Source organism: Ruditapes philippinarum, unplaced genomic scaffold, assembly GCF_026571515.1.
Source record: "Ruditapes philippinarum isolate M1 unplaced genomic scaffold, ASM2657151v2 ctg1350_1_1_1_1, whole genome shotgun sequence".
In the NCBI taxonomy this organism is placed as follows: Eukaryota; Metazoa; Mollusca; class Bivalvia; order Venerida; family Veneridae; genus Ruditapes; species Ruditapes philippinarum.
Window position 1 is genome coordinate 1,569 of NW_026853089.1, and position 20,838 is coordinate 22,406.

The 20,838-nt window shown below is 34.4% G+C and overlaps 1 protein-coding gene across 1 annotated transcript in view; it reads right to left on the reverse strand.

The window, feature by feature from the left end:
• Nucleotides 1-1,663: 1,663 nt before the first annotated feature.
• Nucleotides 1,664-20,838, reverse strand: part of LOC132733615 (glycerophosphocholine phosphodiesterase GPCPD1-like) — a gene marked incomplete at both ends in the record, with an annotated part of 110,611 nt that continues 91,436 nt past the window's right edge. Inside the window, 2 exon segments of the mRNA XM_060720281.1 lie at nucleotides 1,664-1,824; nucleotides 14,840-14,975. Of these exon segments, the coding sequence (XP_060576264.1) occupies nucleotides 1,664-1,824; nucleotides 14,840-14,975 (297 nt within the window).

Genomic DNA, 20,838 nt, shown 5'->3' on the forward strand with positions numbered 1-20,838 from the left:
CTTTTATTTGAACAAACTTGGTAGACACTCACTAGAAGATGTTTCATGCCAAATATCTAAGCTCTAGCTCATTGGGTTTCTTAAAAGAAGATTTTTTAAGTTTTTACTATACACATATAGTTAATAAATGACACCCCTGGGGCGGGGCCAGTTTTGACCCCAGGGCTTTTATTTGAACAAACTTTGTAGACACTTATTAGAAGATGTTTCATGCTTAATATTTAAACTCTAGCTATTTGGGTTTTTTCAAAGAAGATTTTTAAGTTTTTGCTATACACATTTTAGGAAAATCAATGACCCCCGGGGCGGGGCCAATTTTGACCCCAGGGCTTTTATTTGAACATACTTGGTAGACACCCATTAGAACATGTTTCATGCTAAATATCTTAGCTCTAGCTCTTTGAGTTCTTTAAAAGAAGATTTTTTATGTTTTTACTATATATTTGCATATAAGGAAAATCAATGACCCCCTGGGGCCGGGCCAATTTTGACCCCAGGGCTTTTATTTGAACAAACTTGGTAGACACTCATTAGAAGATGTTTCATGCTAAATATCTTAGCTCTAGCTATTTGGGTTCTTTAAAAGAAGATTTTTTAAGTTTTTACTATATGCATATAGGGAAAATCAATGACCCCCTGGGGCGGGGCCAATTTTGACCCCAAGGCTTTTATTTGAACAAACTTGGTAGACACTCACTAGAAGATGTTTCATGCCAAATATCTAAGCTCTAGCTCTTACGGTTTTTTAAAAGAAGATATTTTAAGTTTTTTTCTTTCGGTTGCCATGGCAACCAGAGTTCTGCATGGAATTAAATTCTTTGAACAATTTTTTAAGGTGACCACCAAAGGAACATTCCTGTGAAGTTTGGATGAAATTGGCTTAGTAGTTTATGAGGAGATGTCATTTAAAGTAAAAGTTTACGGACGGACGGACGCCGGACGAAAAGCGATCACAAAAGCTCACCCTGTCACTTTGTGACAGGTGAGCTAAAAATGAAGTTGAAAAACATTCCAACCGCATAAGAAAGATGTCATTTATAAATTTGACTTTTATATCATGCTTTGTCTTAAGAGACCGTTTCATTAAGAGACCGTTTTAGGTGTTTCCCTTGCCCGGTTGCTTAATACAAGTTTGACTGTATATACATATAAGGAAAATCAAAGGGCTATAATTTGAACAATTTTTGTAAAGTTTCATTAGATGATGCTACACACAAAATATCTAAGCTCTAGACCTTGCACTTTCAGAGGAGAAATTTTAAAAAATTTCATTTTAAAAATCTATTTTTAGCCCTTCTGACCCAGATGTTCAATATAGCAGAACCATTTGAACAATTTTAGTAAAAACATTCCCAGGAAGATTTCATCAAATTCGACCCAGTGGTTTCTGAGAAGTTGTTTGTATAAAAAGTTGACGACAGACTCACTTTGTGCACTTTCAGTTCAGGTAAAAGGGGTCTCACAGATATGTGATTTACATGATTTGCCTACTTGTAAGTATGATTTTTGTCAGATTTAGTTTTTCAACCCAACGGATGTTGTTTTTTACAGAAATTTAGTAAATGCTGATAATGTCCAAATTTCTAGAGAGAGAGAGAGAAAGAATTATTATTATGGGCATTCCTATAAACATAGTATTTATGATCTATTAATAAATATTTACCTATCGTATATAATACCATCAACTTTGGCATCCTTGAACTTTTGAATCATTCTTTTATCATTGCAACCTTCTCCCCACAGAAACAGTACCAGTCCTGCATCTTTCACATACTTGATCAGAGACATATCTTCAACTAACATATCAGACAACACATCTATTCCCTGGAAATAAAATTGAAAACAAAAACCTGTCAAACAAAACAATTACTTGTAGTATTACAAGAGCTGTCAGTAAGACAGCACATTTAAATGAATATTCTAACAGAATATTCTGTGCACTGCACTTCTTATCAATAAGATCTATCATCCTATGAAGTTTCAAGTCCATAGCTTTTATAATTTATGAGAAATGGCCTGGACAGAAATAAAGTATGAAAATTAATAAAGGGTAATAACTCAAAAAATAAGAAGTGCAGAGTACCGGTTCTTGTACACTGCACTCTATCATCCCACGAAGTTTCAAGACCATAGCTTTTATACTTTAGGAGAAATGGCCTGGACAGAAATAAAGTATGAAAATTAACAAAGGGCAATAAGTCAAAAAGTAAGAAATGCAGAGTACCAGTTCTTGTGCACTGCATTTCTTCTTAATGAGATCTATCATCCTATGAAGTTAAAAGACCATAGCTTTTACACTTTAGGAGAAATGGCCTGGACAGAAATAAAGTATGAAAATTAACAAAGGGCAATATGTCAAAAAGTAAGAAATGCAGAGTACCAGTTCTTGTGCACTGAGATCTATCATCCTATGAAGTTTCATGTCCATTGCTTTTATACTTTAGGATAAATGACCTGGACAAAAATAAAGTATGAAAATTAACAAAGGGCAATATGTCAAAAAATAAGAAATGCAGAGTACCAGTTCTTGTGCACTGAATTTCTTCTTAATGAGATCTATCATCCTATGAAGTTTCAAGTCCATAGCTTTTATACTTTTGGAGTAATGGCCTGGACAAAAATAAAGTATAAAAATTAACAAAGGGCAATAACTCAAAAGTAAGAAATGCAGAGTACCAGTTCTTATGCACTGCACTTCTTCTTAATGAGATCTATCATCCTATGAAGTTTCAAGTCCATAGCTTTAATACTTTAGGAGAAATGGCCTGGACAAAAATAAAGTATGAAAATTAACAAAGGGCAATAAGTCAAAAAGTAAGAAATGCAGAGTAACGGTTCTTGTGGACAGCACTTCTTCTTAATGAGATCTATCATCCTATGAAGTTTCAAGTCCATAGCTTTTATACATTAGGAGAAATGGCCTGGACAAAATTAAAGTATGAAAATTAACAAAGGGCAATAACTCAAAAATTAGGGAAGTGCAGAGTACTGGTCCTTGGGCAATGCACTTTGGGTTATTAAAAGAAGCATGCATACCAAGTTTGAAGTCAATCGGACTTATAGTGACTGAGTTATGCTCCAGACAAGCTTTAGGGGACGCCTACGCCGACAAAAGAAACCCCTATATGTCGCCCTTTCAAGGCGACACAAAAACAAGAAAGTAGGTCGCTAGGTGGATATCTAGGTCATTTGAAATCAAATTTCAGTTCTACAACAGTGTGTACATGGTCAAAATGTTATAGCTGTATATAAACAAGAGGGCCATGATGGCCCTGGATCGCTCCCCTGACCAATCAACCGCATCCAAGCAATATCTTAGACAAGCATCCTGGCCAAGTTTGATGACAATTGAGTCAAAAATGTGACCTCTATTGTGTTAAAAAGGTTTTCCATATTAGGGCAATGTGACCTAATTTTTGACTGGAGACGACCTATATTCAAACTCGACCTAGAAATCATCAAAACAACCTTCCTGACAAATTTCCAGGATATTTGGATCAAAACTGCAGCCACTAGAGTGTTAAAAAGATTTTTCTATTTTTAGCTTCTGTGACCTATTTTTTAACCGGAGATGACCCATCTTGGAACTTGACCTAGAAATCATCAAAACAACCTTCCTCACACATTTCCAGAATATTTGAATCAAAACTGCAGCTACTAGAGTGTTAACAAGCTTTTTCTATTTTTAGCTCCTGTGACCTAGTTTTTGACCGGAGATGACCCATCTTCAATCTTGACCTAGAAATCATCGAAACAACCTTCCTCACAAATTTCCAGAATATTTGGATCAAAACTGCAGCCACTAGAGTGTTAACAAGCTTTTTCTATTTTTAGCTCCTGTGACCTAAGTTTTGACCGAAGATGATCATCTTCGAACTTGACCTAGAAATCATCAAAACAATCTTCCTGACAAATTTCCAGAATATTTGTATCAAAACTGCAGCCACTAGAATGTTAACAAGCTTTTTCTATTTTTAGCTCCTGTGACTTAGTTTTTAACCGGATATGACCCATCTTCAATCTTGACCTAGAAATCATCAAAACAACCTTCCTGACAAATTTCCAGAATATTTGAACCAAAACTGCAGCCACTAGAGTGTTAACAAGCTTAACTCTATTTTTAGCTCCTGTGACGTAGTTTTTGACCGGAGATAACCCATCTTCAAACTTGACCTAGAAATTATCAAAACAAACTTCCTGACATATTTTCAGAATATTTGGATCAAAACTGCAGCCACTAGAGTGTTAACAAACTTTTTCTATTTTTAGCTCCTGTGACCTAGTTTTTGACTGGAAACAACCCATCTTCGAACTTGATCTAGAAATTATCAAAACAACCTTCCTGACAAATTTCCAGAATATTTGGATCAAAACTGCAGCTACTAGAGTGTTAACAAACTTTTTCTATTTTTAGCTCCTGTGACCTAGTTTTTGACCGGAGATGACCCATTTTTGAACTTGATCTAGAAATCATCAAAACAACCTCCCTGACAAATTTCTAGAATATTTGGATCAAAACTGCAGCCACTAGAGTGTTAACAACCTTTTTCTATTTTTAGCTCCTGTGACCTAGTTTTTGACCGGAGATAACCCATCTTCGAACTTGACCTAAAAATCATCAAAACAACCTTCCTGACAAATTTCCAGAATATTTGGATCAAAACTGCAGCCACTAGAGTGTTAAGCTTTTTCTATTTTTAGCTCCTGTGACCTAGTTTTTGACCGAAGATGATCCAACTTCGAACTTGACCTAGAAATCATCAAAACAATCTTCCTGAAAAATTTCCAGAATATTTGGATCAAAACTGCAGCCACTAGAGTGTTAACAAGCTTTTTCTATTTTTAGCTCCTGTGACCTACTTTGACTCGAGATAACCCATCTTCGAACACGATCTGTATTTCATTGAGACAAACATTCTGACAAATTTTGACAATGATTCAATCAAAACTGTAACTGCTAGACTGTTAACAACCCAATTGTTGACGACGCCGCACATAGCCCCATTACTATACCTCACCTTGACCACTTCGTGGTCAGGTGAGCTAAAAAGCCAAAGGAAGTCGCTTCATCATAATCTAAGTAAGGTGATAACAAAGTTCAATATTAAATCTGAAACTGTCCACATGGCCCAAATTTCATGGCTGTACATCAAAGGACAAGAAAGTAGGTCACTTTGCCAAAATGTAGGTCAGCTGATATCAAAGTTCAGTTTACATCTTAATCTGTGCATATGCCACCCAAATTTCATGGACAAGGAAGTAGGTCACATGTCAAAATCTAGGTCAGTTAATAACCAAGAGGGCCATGATGGCCCTAGATCGCTCACCTGACTTATCAAACTCACCCAAACAATTACCTAGACAAGCATTCTGACCAAGTCTCATGACAAGTGAGTCGAAAATGTGACCACTACAGTGTTAACAAGGATTATCCATATTTGAGCAGTGTGACCTAGTTTTTTACCCAGGTGACACATATTCAAACTTGACCTAGAAATCATCAAAACAAACTTTCAGACCAATTTCCAGGATACTTGGATCAAAACAGTAGCAACTAGAGTGTTAACAAGATTTTTCTATTTTTAGCTCCGGTGACCTAGTCCCACATGCGATTTCGAACTCATCCAAGCAATTACCTAGACAAGCATCCTGACCAAGTTTGATGATAATTGAGTCGAAAATATGACCACTAGAATGTTAACAAGGTTTTTCCATATTTGGGCGGTGTGACCTAGTTTTTCATCCAAGATGACCCATGTTCGAACTTGACTTAGAAAATCATCAAAACAAACTTTCAGACCAATTAACAGAATATTTGGATCACAACAGTAGCCACTAGAGTGCTAACAAGATTTTTCTATTTTTAGCTCCGGTGACCTACTTTTTCATCTGAGATGACCCATGTTCAATTTATTCCAAGCAATAACCTAGGCAAGTTTCCTGACCAAGTTTGATGACAATTGAGTCAAAATTGTGACCACTAGAGTGTTAACAAGGTTTTTCTATTTTTAGCTCCTGTGACCTAGTTTTTCATCCGAGATGACACATGTTCGAACTCATCCGAGCTATCACCAAGACAAGCATCTTGATCAAGTTTGATGATGATTGATGCAAAAATGTGACCGCTAGAGTGTTAACAAGGTTTTTCTATTTTTAGCTCCGGTGACCTACTTTTTCATCCGAGATGACCCATGTTAGAACTCATCCGAGCTATCACCTAAACAAGCATCCTGACCAAGTTTGATGATGATTGAGGAAAAATTGTGACCTCTAGAGTGTTAACATGGTTTTTCTATTTTTAGCTCCTGTGACCTAGTTTTTCATCCGAGATGACCCATGTTCGAACTCATCTGAGCTTTCACCTATACAAGCATCTTGACCAAGTTTGATGATGACTGATGCAAAAATGTGACCGCTAGAGTGTTAACAAGGTTTTTCTATTTTTAGCTCCGGTGACCTACTTTTTCATCCGAGATGACACATGTTCGAACTCATCTGAGCTATCACCTAGACAAGCATCTTGACCAAGTTTGATGATGATTGATGCAAAAATGTGACCGCTAGAGTGTTAACAAGGTTTTTCTATTTTTAGCTCCGGTGACCTACTTTTTTATCCGAGATGACCCATGTTCGAACTCATCCGAGCTATCAACAAGAGAAGCATCCTGATTAAGTTTGATGATGATTGGGTCAAAAATGTGACCACTAGAGTGTTCACAAGGTTTTTCTATTTTTAGCTCCTGTGACCTATTTTTTCATCAGAGATGACCCATGTTTGAACTCATCCAAGCAATTGACTAGACAAGCATTCTGACCAAGTTTGATGATGATTGGTTCAAAAATGTGACCGCTAGAGTGTTCACAAGGTTTTTCTATTTATAGCTCCTGTGACCTAGATTTTCATCGGAGATGACCCATGTTCGAACTCATCCAAGCAATTGACTAAACAAGCATCCTGACAAAGTTTGATGATGATTGGTTCAAAAATGTGACCGCTAGAGTGTTCACAAGCAATTGTGGACGGACGACGGACATTCACCGATCCTAATAGTTCACCCTGAGCAAGCTCATGTGAGCTAAAAAATTCAATTCTAAATCTCAAACTGTGCACATGGTCCAAATTTCATAGCCGACATCAAAGGACCAGAGAGTAGGTCACTGTGTCCTCTTAGGCAAGGCAAAATTTTGACCTAAGGGTGAAATTCAAACAATATTGATACAGGTCTACCAGAAAATGTTTAATGTTGAATATCTAAGCTCTATCTTTCTCCTATTCAGAATATATTTTTAAGTTTCTATTTTTACCATATGTACCACAATTTGTGGACTTTTTAAATATTTCTTGAACGTCAGTGTGTATTGTTATGACATTTTGTCAGCATACCTTGTAGAATATTATCAACTAATTTTGAAAGGAATAGTTAACTGCGTCAATAAATAATGATTTTACATTGCTTTTAAATAAGCACATACAAGGCGTCCGGTAAAAAAGCGCAGTAAGTTATCGTATTTTATTTTGCAAAGAACCCGCTAAACATCGCATGTTTCTTCCATGACATCAGTTTAGTTGTTGTTTTTTTTAAACAAAACTATAAAATCTTAATCTAAAACTGATATCACAAAGTTCATATTTGTATCTTAAATAGTGCATGTGTAAAAACATTACTGTTTGCCATTGTTAAGGGAAAACAACAGTTCCAATAGATTTGTAAAAATCAATGACCCCCTGGGGCGGAGCCAATTTTGGACCCAGGGCTTTTATTTGAACACCCATTAGAAGATGTTTCATGCTAATTATCAAAATGTCAAATTTAAATGTCAAAATTGGCCTCACCTATGGGGGTCATTGATTTTCCTCATATATTTGGCTTAGCAGATTATGAGGAGATGTCATTCAAAGTAAAAGTCAGACACCGGACAAAATGCGATCACTAAAATTTTGTGCAACTTTCGTAGAGGACCTATAGATGATATCATATACCAAATATCAAATCTCTAAGCATTGCACCTTCAGATAAGTAGATGTTTTAAGTTTTACTATATGTACATAGTAACAAGACATTCCCACGGACAGAATGTCGAGCCCGAAGGTCTTAATTCAAACCTGATCCTATAAGCTTCAGATAAAGGAGAAACATGTATACATAGGTGAGAAGTGCGCAACACATCCTCTTTATACCCAAGACATTGCATCATCTTAGGTGACCTTGACCTCTGACTCAGTGACTGGGTTCATGAGCATGACACAAAGTCTAATGATGAACATTTATGCCTAACAAACTCAATTAATGTTATTGGGCCCTGTGTTGCTCACCTGAGGCATGGGTTTATGCCTGTATTTAGAGTTTGTGAAGACAAACATTATTAGTTTCAACTGAACTGGGTAAAAAGTGATCTTATTTTTACAAAGGTTTCCTCATGATCTGATCGGGTGACTTTGTTTCTGAACTTATATCACTTAGTTTAAAATCTGCACTTATGTAGTCTTGTTGACAAATATCTTTGGAATCAGGTTAAAAGCCTCAATAACATCGCAAAAATGTATATCAAAATATTTTTTGGCCAATGTGTAAAACTGTAAGAGAATAACTAAGACTACAAAAAATGAACAATTTATACGAAGACTTGAAATTACACAGTTTAGTTGAATACAGTCCGAGTGACAAAGATATCTGAAAGATAAATCTGTTAAAAAGAAAAGAACATGGAGCTATAATGATTAACAAGAAACATGGCAACACCATGAAACCAGGTTTTCAATTACCGTATCATCATTGTTTGGTTGTCATTGGAAACTTAATACAAGCAACTTACAATATAACTTTATGCATCAGACAACGGAAGACAGACAACATGGTCTCACAAAAACTCGCCTTATCACTCTGTGACAGGTGAGCTTAAAATCAATAAGCCCCCTGGCAGGGCCCCTTTTCATCCTAGGGGCATTATATGAAGAATTTTTGGACCACTTGACTACTAGATCATGTTGCACACCAAATATCAAGGCTCTACACCTTGTGGATTTTGACAAGAAGATTTTTAAGATTTCCCTATATTATATGTTATTTTGGTTTTGGAGCGATATATGTGGATCATATTACCTGCTAAGATTTTATATCATCGAGCCCATAGGCTAGGGTGATATTTTATCTTGGCAGGTAATATATCCACATATATCACTCCAAAACCAAAATAATAATTTTATTACCCTTCCTGTCCCGAGTTTAGACGATTTTTTAAAAATCATTGCTGTTTCAAATGAAACGTCGAAATAAGATTCCCTTTAGGGTACCCCTTCATCACAACATGACGTCACATAAATACATGACGTATTTTTTCCCGTACCTAATGATTGTAAACAACAGAAAAGGAGTAGTCTATTGAATGCACTTTTTTGTAATTAATATCAAGCTTTCATAAGGTCATATTTGTTTTCAATACTGATGAGAATATGTATCATTACTCTACTTTGGTAAATATTTATCATTTGACAGTTAAAAAGTGCTTGTAAATCGGAATTTACACCGCGTTAAATCGAACCGTACGCGCATCACCTCAGCGCATGTTGTTTATGTACGTGGGGTACCCAACGAGGAAATTTAGTGTGTATATTACCCGTCTGGCTCGGTAATATCAATTTCTTTCGGGTGATCAATATCCAATCAAAAAGGCAGAAAAAATCTAGAAGGGTAATAAAACTTTATATAAACCTGAGGAGTCCCTTGACCCTAGGGGCATAATTTGAACAATCTTTGTAGAGGACCACTAGATCACTTTTAAATTTATTAGACTGGATATGCACGCGCCGTCTAGTAGATATGCATTTGTTCATATAGCAATGGGGAAAATTTTAGACTTGATTTTGTGTATTTTTTCTTAGTTTAACAAAATCACATTGTTTTCAAATTTTCTAATAAAAATAGCTTTTCTGATGTACAACATGTCACAGAGCTTTAAGGGATTAAAATAAACGTTTAACTGAAGTGATAGTGCCATGTTTGAATATCATTTTCTTTTTATAATTATCTATTTTTATCTACCTAATAAATAACATGCCAATGAGCCAGTCTTTAGTCGATCGTGGCAGGGAACAAGAGGTATCATTAAAATACGCAACAGAGATTTTATTGGCGATAGGGACACAGCGGAAATATTTTTTTGCTTGCAAAACAGGCAAAACGTGTTCGACATGTAATTCATGAAAATAATTAACATTTAAGTTATACAACAGATTAACTGAGCGAAAAAAAGTATGTTTATTTTAAAATGTATCACAAATATTTGCAATAGGTTATTTTGAAGGATTCTGTGACTGACGATTGTTCTCTTTCACCTTCATTTTTTACTACATTTAGTGGTCCTATTCCTAGATTCCAGGCGAATATGCAATCTTTAGTTTAATCAAGTAGTTTAATCTTTTATAAATAAGAAAACAAAACGTAACTAAGAATTGAATATATATAATCAATTTATTCATAACAAGATATGTTTGTAAAACATGTATGCCCCCTATCAGCAGCCAATTAGTCATGTGATCAGGTTATTATGCATGACTTCTGACTCAGTGAACAAACAATTAATAAGGGTTATCTAGTATCTACTGGTCATGACTAGTCACAAGGTAATAATTATTGTGACTCCATAGGTTGTGTGCAGCAATTTAAGTTATTACAAATCTTACCAAATAATATATGCATAAATTTTATGAATCATGTAGGCCTCATTAATGACAGCCAAGTTGTAATATTACATAAGACCTTCAAATGTGTATACCAAAAGCATTTTTTTTAGTTTAATATAAAAATATCAACCAAGGCAACTTGAGTTGTTGAGTTATTGGTCAGAAACCGTCATTAAGTACAAGGTCAATATGACATTGACCCCTTAACCCCAAAATCAATAGGGGTCATCTACTGGTCATGACCAATCACCATACCAAGTTTGAAGTTCCTAGGCCTAAGCGTTCTTTAGTTATTGATCAGAAACCATTTTTACCTACAAGGTCAATGTGACCTTGACCTTTGATCCCTTGACCCCACAATCAATAGGGGTCATCTGCTAGTCATGACCAATCATCATACCAAGTTTGAAGTTTCTAGGCCTAAGCATTCTAAAGTTATTGATCGGAAACCGTTTTCACCTACAAGGTCAATGTGACCTTGACCTTTGACCCCATAATCAATAGGGGTCATATCTGCTGGTCATGACCAATCACCATACCAAGTTTGAAGTCCTAGGCCTAAGGGTTCTTTAGTTATTGATCGGAAACCGTTTTTACCTACAAGGTCAATGTGACCTTGACCTTTGACCGCTTGACCCCAAAATATCATCTGCTGGTCATGACCAATCACCATACCAAGTTTGAAGTTCCAAGGCCTAAGCGTTCTTTAGTTATTGATCAGAAACCGTTTTTACCTACAAGGTCAATGTGACTTTGACCTTTGACCCCTTGACCCCAAAATCATTAAGGGTCATCTGCTGGTCATGACCAATCACCATACCAAGTTTGAAGTTCCAAGGCCTAAGAGTTCTTTAGTTATTGATCGGAAACCGTTTTTACCTACAAGGTCAATGTGACCTTGACCTTTGACCCTTTTGACACCAAAATCAATAGGGGTCATCTGCTGGTCATGACCAATCACCATACCAAGTTTGAAGTTCCTAGGCCTAAGTGTTCCTTAGTAATTGATCGGAAACCATTCTTACCTACAAGGTCAATGTGACCTTGACCTTTGACCCCACAATCAATAGGGGTCATCTGCTGGTCATGACCAATCACCATACCAAGTTTGAAGTTCCTAGGCCTAAGCGTTCTTTAGTTATTGATCGGAAACCGTTTTTACCTACAAGGTCAATGTGACCTTGACCTTTGACCCCTTGACCCCAAAATCAATAGGGGTCATCTGCTGGTCATGACCAATCACCATACCAAGTTTGAAGTTCCTAGGCCTAAGGGTTCTGTAGTTATCACTCGGAAACCATTTGGTCTACGGACCGACAGACAGACAAATGCAAAGCATTTGAAGTGGGGGCAAATAACTATTATTTGATATTGCAGACATGTTTTTGCTTTTTGTAAAATAAGAGACAGTTCGTCCTCAAATTCATTCGAATGAACATAATGCAATTCGCACCAATATTTAAATGGACATATTCTCGGCACATATTGTCTTGAATTCATTTCAAGTTTACCAATCATTTCAATTTTTATTGTTATCTAATTTATTTTGCTTTGAGTAGATGTTTCAATCATTGTCGCAACAGACAAATATTTCAGACTTTCAGACACATAACAAGAACATGGAGAAAAAATTGATTAGTGCTTCGGATATTCAACTGTAATAGAGAACGATTTTCAATTCAGATTTTGTACATTACCTGTGACTGTTCACATCATTTGGCTGCGTCTTTGATATGCAGCATCAACATTTAACTTGTATGAAACTGATGAGTCCCTTTTGACCCTACGGTCATAATTTGAAGAGTCTTTATAAAGGACTACTAGATCATGTTACATACAAAATATAAAGGCTCTACACCTTCTGGTTTTTGACAGAAAGATTTTTTAAGATTTTGTTTAAAAAAACACTTTTGGTTGCCATGGCAACCAGAGTTCTTCAAGGAATTTTATTCTTTTAACAACTTTGGTAGAGCTTCCCTGCCAAGTTTCATTAAATTTGGCCAAGGGGAATTGGATGAAAGTCATTTGACATGAAAATTTAACACGATGGACTGACGGACGACAGACAACACGTTGTCACAAAAGCTGACCTTGACTCTATCTCAATCCATTGAGAAATTGCAGCACTTTGAAATCAATTTTGATGGGAAAAAAAATCAACACAAAATAGTGTTTTTTGGCAATTTTGAGATGTCCCCTCATTGCCATGGTAACAGGAAATTTAAGACTGAGCATGTTGTTACAAAGGCAATGGTCCAGTCAACATTTGTGCCAAGTTTGATTAGTGTTGAAGCAGTTTTATAGCAATTTGAACTTGTAACAGGAGACTTTTCAATAAAAACAGCCATTTTTCACAAAATGTTCATGTAGTAATGGGTTAATAGAGGGCCAATGGCCCCTTATTCTATTGTTACTAAATGAACTCTATTGTTCTCTTTTGTTCTGTTTACAGTTAGATGGCCCCCTATCCCTATTCTTTAGTGTGGACAGACAGGCGGCAAAGACAAAAACAATATGTCTCCCAAAATTTTTGGGAAACATAATTATATAATGTGTAGTTGGATTGGAAAATCTTCTTAAGTTTTTGGAATTTCCTAGATTAAATTGTGAATTTGTCAATGGAAATTTTCCAATATTCCATACATGCCATATTTCCAGCCATCCAGATATGGGGATTTGGCTTTAAAAAGCAGGGGATTTGGACCAAAAGTAGGGGGATTTTTAAGCAAGAGCAAACCAATCGTAATCTTAAAACTATGCAAACATATAGTTATATTTCCCCCATTTTCATATGAAAATGAGCAATTGTACAACATTTTTTGATACATGTATTTTCAAATTTTATTAGATCCTGTATGATGTAATTGAGGTTGTAATCACACTTAAGTGAAATTTTATACATGTATATTATTATGTTTATAAACAATTTTCAAACATCGAAGAATATGTAAAATATGTACTGCAAATATTTGTGCACATAATATGTAATCATTAAAATATATAAATTCATTTCTTATTGAAGAATTTGACTCAGACTTTATAAAAAATAAATTTCTAATTACCTGCCTTTATTTACATAAAATGTTTAATTCGGTAATATCTTTATAAAAAATGCTTTTTGAACTTACAATATTAATAAATCTTAATTTGAGCATCGTATTTATGATATAAAACCATAAAAAAATTGTGTTAAGGATCTAAATAAAAATAAACAACAACTTAAAAACATGTATCCGAAATCACATACATGACATTGTTGATTCTTTCAGCAATATACATGTTATTATACATCAAGAATAAAGTGTTTTCTTCAGTAACTTAATATATTTTTCAAATTTTTGATACAAAGAAAATGAAGAATGTCAAAAATAAGCTAGATCTAATATTTACTCTGGAATTTAATCTGCAATGAATTCTTCATGGATATATCCGTAATGAAGTTTCATATCCGGATTTTCACTTTAAAAAAGTTTAGCAAATTACATTTGTATTATGAATAATTACAGACTATTTTGCGATTATATTTTAGTCATTTAATAATTTATTGTTATCTTTTTTTAAAAATTTAGAGTTGTAATGGATTTTCCCTCCTTTCAATCCTTCCTCAGTGTTCATCGATTACCTTGAGTTCAAACATTGCTAATTTGTGATTCCTTGAGTTTCTATTGCCTGATCATTATATTTTATCTGCATCATTCCCTACTTCTTATCAACTTCAGAGGCAATGCTGACAAAAAACTCAAGGCCGGCTTACATGTCCCAACAAAAATTGATATGTCACGCATTCAGTATCGGATTTTGTCATTGGTTAAGCGCCTGCAATACTGAAACTGATTGACAGGTTTTTCGAAGGAGAATTGTGTCATGCATTGATTTGTTTATTAACCAACAATGCAATTATCCGTTAGACCCCTGCTGTTTTAAGGGGGAGATATTACTCCAGGCATGTATAGTTGTAAAAGTTGTATAAGTCTATCGTTAGATTATGTTTATTGGTAAAAATGATGCTTTAATGGTTGAATTTTTGAAAATCGGGGGTTTTGTCCCCCAGCGGGGAATATGGCATGTATGATATTCAGCATATATTTTATGCAAATAGCACGGTTCATATGTTTTATTGTAGGGAACAAATCCAGATATTTGTAAAGAAATATTCACCAATAGTCCTGCACTAAGGGCAAATTCTGTGGCAATCTCAACTGACTTTGTTCTCATGTCATCATATGGTGTATATCTAGGGGCAATACCCTGTGTAAGAAACAACACTGGGAATACATTCTGTTTCAAACGTAACCTGAAATTATCCAAACATTAAAATGATTTAGATATTTAGATTTTCTATAAAAACAATTTACACAAACTGTTTCTTAAAGGCCCATTATGCCTTAGAAATACCCCTATTAGAAATACCCCTAGAAATGCTATCATTTTTATTTTGTATCTTTTTACAGTCTCCAAAAATACTCATTTGCCACATATATGAATCTTTTAATTCTTTTCACGGGGGTGGAACCCCATATGGATCTCAAAATTGAGCATCATGAGCATCAGTAAATAATGTGAATTTCTGCTGCTCCAGATGTGCGCTTTAACTCAATATGTGAAGGAGAAAATAGGTCAATCTGAACAGGGCAAGTTTTCAACTTTTTAAACATTTATATAAAATTCAAAGCTGTTTTTAAGAAAATCAAAATGCAGCGATACCATGATGACTTTCCTCTATATTTTTGTTCGGATTTTTTTGCAGTTTTCATCGAGGTATCCTTTCTGTCGTGGGTTCTAGTGTGCCCAGAATATGCAATGTGTATAAGAGAAAGTTGCTGAACGGACTCCAAATACAGAGTATCCACAAAATCTTACCACTAAACAATGCCTAACATTCCCACAAACCCTTATTGAAACATTTATTGAGATTGGTCTAAATATAGAGACATTGCCGGTCAAAATTCTATCTGAGCTCCATATGTGCTGAAGAGATCCATAGGTGCATGATTGTAAGATTTATTCATCAACATAAAAACGGATCACTTTCCCATAGATCAATCAATGTTTCATTATTTTGTGTATTATTCAGTAATAAAAAGTAATATTCAATATAGACACATTGTTCCAAGTTGGGCTTGAATAACATAATCAATAAAAAGATAAAAGACATTTAGCATACAAAAAGCATTGATTACTGTGAGTGACCTATGTTTGGAAGTCAGTTTGTATTTTCAAACATACACATATGAGAGCTTCTTTATTGTCACTTATGCCTATAACGGTTAAAATAAGGTGTGAGGAAGTAAAAAAACACCCTTGTCACTTGTTTCATTTAAATTATTTCAAATCATCCCACCCCTTAGTACAATACACATGTATTAGTATTTGGCATGGATCATTGTCGCCTTAGTGTACCTTTATTTTATTAAATATTATGTCAATACCTTTACAACAAGAGCTGTCACAGGAGACAGCGTAGCTCGACTTATAAAATACTGGATGCAGTAAGCAAGACAAAACTATGAAAGAAAAATAAATCATGTATAATTATGTATTAAGTTATAGTAAATTAATAACATTTGTTAACATAAATTCCAAGTTCAAGGGGAAATAATTCTGGAAATAGTTATGCTAGAGTTATGAACCTTGTCACACAACATGTGTGAAATGATAAGAAATATATATTTGAAGTTTGAAGTAGATACCATAAAAAGTAAAGAAGTTATAATATTTCTTAAAGAAAATCTTAAGTTCAAAGAGAGATAAATCTGAAAATATTGCTTCAAGAGTTATGAACTTTGTCACATAAGATGTAATTGATGATAAGATGTATTAGTATTTGAAGTTTGAGGTAGATACCTTTAAAACTAAAGAAGTTATAGTAAAAAATAACATTTTTCAAGTAAAAAAATCTAAGTTTATGGGGAGATAATTCTTGCATTATTGGTGCTAGAGTTATGAACCTTGTCACATAACATGTGGTTAATGATGAGGAATATATATTTGAAATATGAAGTTGATCCCTTAAGAAAACAAGAACGTGTTTGTTAAACACAAATGCCCCCGAGTCAGATTCTTGTCAGTAACAATATTTAAAATAAAGGCTGTATGGGCAAAAGTGTAAAAAATCTATTTTTAGCACTGGTGACCTTGACCCAACTGGCCCCTAACTCCATCCAAAGGAAGAACATCATGCAACTTATTTTCCTACCAAATATGAAATAAATCTGTCAATATATAAAGGTTGTATGGGCAAAAGTGTAAAAATCTATTTTTAGCACTGTTGACCTTGACCAGAGACATAGATAACAGAGATAAGCAGCTCCTATATACTCCATTGAAATATCACTCATGCCCATAAAAAAGTGAAAAATTAGGCATTTTGTAGCAAATAAAACTTTATGGATGTACATTTTATCCTTTAATATTATATACCATTTGAAAAGTAAATCTTTCATCTATAGCTGCATGTTAAAATATTGGTAACTTTCCATGCCTTTCACTTAGAAAAACATAGCAGAACATACCCACTGAGCCAGTTTTTTCATCACATGAATAGTTTTGTAACAAAAATTAATAAGTAGTTCTCTTTAAAAATCGATCATTTATTTAAATAAGAACTGTAAATATTTTTACCTGCAGCCATAGACAAATGCATAAGCTTTCAGAAAATGTATTATTTTCCTGATTTTGATATCTGGTTAATAAGTTTTACTTGCTACAAGTTTTAAGTTTAACAGGAACGCGTGATATTTTAACTGGTTAGGTAGTTGCCTATCTCTGTTATCTATGTCTCTTCCTTGACCCAACTGACCCCTAACTCCATCCAAAGGAAGAATACCATGTAAGTTATCTTCCTACAAATTATAATACAAATCTGTCAATAAATAAAGGCTGTATGAGCAAAAGTGTAAAAATCTATTTTTAGCACTGGTGACCTTGACCCAACTGACCCCTACCTCCATCCAAATGAGAATACCTCAATTTTATGTTCCTACAAAATATACAAGACATCTGTCGATAGAATAAGGTTAATGCACCTGTTAAAGTGTAAAAAATCTATTTTTGACATTGGTGACCTTGACCCAAATGACCCCTTACTAAAGGAAAAGGTAGAGGACCTTCCTTGGTATGACTATTATAAACATGAAAGACATTAACTTAAAAATAAAGGCTGTATGAGCAGAAATGTTTAGATTTATTTTTTTACACAAGTGACCTTGACCTTGACCTAGAGACGCCTAACGCCACAAAAAATTAGAGGACCGTTAAAGGTATCCACCTACCAAATATGAAAGATATCATTAAATAAATTAAGTAATTAGGTGAAAATTTTTGATAAATCCAACTTTGCGGAATAGGTTAACCATACAAGGCCCTTTTTCAAAGTGATAAAAAGGGAAATTACTGGGAAAATGGATGGCACATTTATATAACTTCGCCATATCATGTACATTGTATTGATAAGTAAGTGTGAAAATTATTAAGCCATTAGTTCAGATAGAACATAAGTTATTTCCAACTTGCCGGTTTTAAGGTTAACCATTATTCATTTTCTAAGTGCTGAAAAGGGCCATAACTTGATGCAAATGGAAGCCATAGTTATGTAACTTGCCCAGATCATATACTTTGTATGGATTAGTAAGTGCGTAAATTATGAAGCCATTGGTACAGGTAGAACTTAAGAAAAATCCAACTTGCCGTTCTAGGTTAACCTCGTACAGACAGAGGGATGGACGGACAGACGGACGGACGGACAAGGGTAAATCTAAATGCCCGCCACTAAAGTGGGGGCACAAAAATAGTACCTTGATTTTTTTAAGCTGACTCATCAGTCATCACAGACATTTACAATATGAAAATATTTTCATTCTTTAACTTCATATCTGCAATTTGTAAAGATAATAATTCTTTGAAAAATTCTTGAATTTTTTCAAAATCACTACTCTGTGACGTCATACTGCGGCGGTAATCAGGTTTAGTAATACGTTGGTCATAAAGAGTTCTGGTATGAAAACCCTTTTACATAATAACTTTATCAATAATTTTTTAACAAAAAGCATAAATGAAAATTTATAAGTAAATGCTTTAATTAGGTAACAAATATTCTTTATTATTTTTGATAACAATTTTCCAATTAATACGCAGCGACCAACTGTTTATGACGGGTCATTAACTAGAACGTTGCAACACCGTAGTCTCAATATCATGCATGTTCTTTTGTTGTTATAAACCATTAATAGTCCTTAATATTTTTTTTGAAAGACAAATATTGGTAAACTGTCGCTTACATCAGAGACATGGATAACTAAGGAAAACTAACTTATTAGTACACCCTAGGAGGCTGTACGCGGAAAACGCTCTTAAACCGCTATATCATATAGTTGTTAGTAAATATTTTGCATACATTTAACTAAACATTCACTGATGGTGATAAACATATAGTTTGAAAACATTATATTCTTGAACCATGTATCGCCGAAAATAAACTATTTAAGTACAAAACCCGTAAGGTCCCTCCGACAAAATTTCGGCACAAGATTACATTTTACATTAGCAAAATTAAAAAAGCAATACTTATATTTTCATCTTACATAATTCATTAATCAAACTTTTAACATAAAAGTATCTTTTAAAAATATGTCTGGCAATTGACAGATACCTACTCTGATCTTTTATTTGTATAGCAATAAATTTAAACATGTGCTCTTTTGTTTAGGAATATTTTGTAGTGAAAGTCTTAATATTATCCACTAATCTCATAATTAGAATTAGACAGGTCAGGGAATTATACAACCAGTTGTTTAGTTACTTACTACGCTCATTTTAATCCCAATAGAAACATTCAAATATTTGGGGTAAAAAACATGACCAAAGTACCTAGTAGTCGTTGGTGATCCCATTAAACAGATTATAGATTCGAATTCATTAGAAAACACAAATAGAAACATGTGTTTCGGTACAACAAAAATCGGAAGTAAAATGAACAGTTAAATGACAGAAATATGTGGTCAAATATGTTTTAACAAGGAAATAATTATTTCAGAGAAAGACACAAAAGTCAGTCTTCAATCAAATGAATGACCCCGTATTGTGTAATTAGAAAGTTTATTCCATTCTATGGCAACGCATCATAATTTGATAGTCCATGTGTAATAAAATTCAAATTTTCAATACAGATTATGAGATACATAAAAAATATTAAAGAATAAGAAGCTTTAAAAAAAAAACCCAAAAAAACGCATATATATACGAATGACTTACAGTCGAGCATCGGGAATTCATCAACATATCTTTCGAAATTTTAATTTGAAAACGATATTTGCGCGCGCTGAAGTGATTAATGTTTATTTGAATAAATCAAATAAAAAGAACTTATATGTTTGTGTTCTAAAAATAATCGGCGGCATAAGAGGAATTTCGTATTCATTTTACAACACTTGAAAAATTACTACAGAAAATGTGTTGTTGTTTTTTTGTTTTGTTTTCAACAAAAGTGTGTGTGTTTTAAGTTTATTCAAACTCGGCGCCGGAATAACCATATGTCATAGATTATAGCATCGGGGACGTCTTTTTCAAGCAGAATCTTCCTGGAAGCCCATTCTTCATTCGTTGGTGGTAAAGGAGATGACAATACTGTCAAGGCATCAACTTCCTGACTGACGACAACAAAAACGGCATTCATTAGCGCCAAACCTCCAGAGTAAGTCACAACAGGTCAACCAATCACCTCTGGTACTTAAGATGACTTGACCTTGACCTGCCGTGTGCCTTCTCTGCGACGTGCACGCCTCTGGAGGGATTTGGAGAAGTTTCAACAAAAACTTCCAAAACACGCTATTTATAACACCATTCACAGCACTGATGCTTCGATGTTCTCATCTATTTGCGGGAAATGGTCAACAGGGAAAACCCTACGTAATAACCGCACACCCTGTTAACAACAGATTTTCCACAGTATATATTTCAAGCTAGTGAGGTTTAAAAATACATGTATAACTACCATAAGTTGGTTGAGTATTGGCGGTAAAAAAAAGAAGATATAACTTCCTGATAAATTTTCACTTGGTTGATTCAATTTTGAATAAGCTTTGCAGATATGTATTTTTTCAAGAAATATTTAGCTTTAATAATATCCGAAGCCGTCAAAGTCAGCGACGAGTAATGAAATG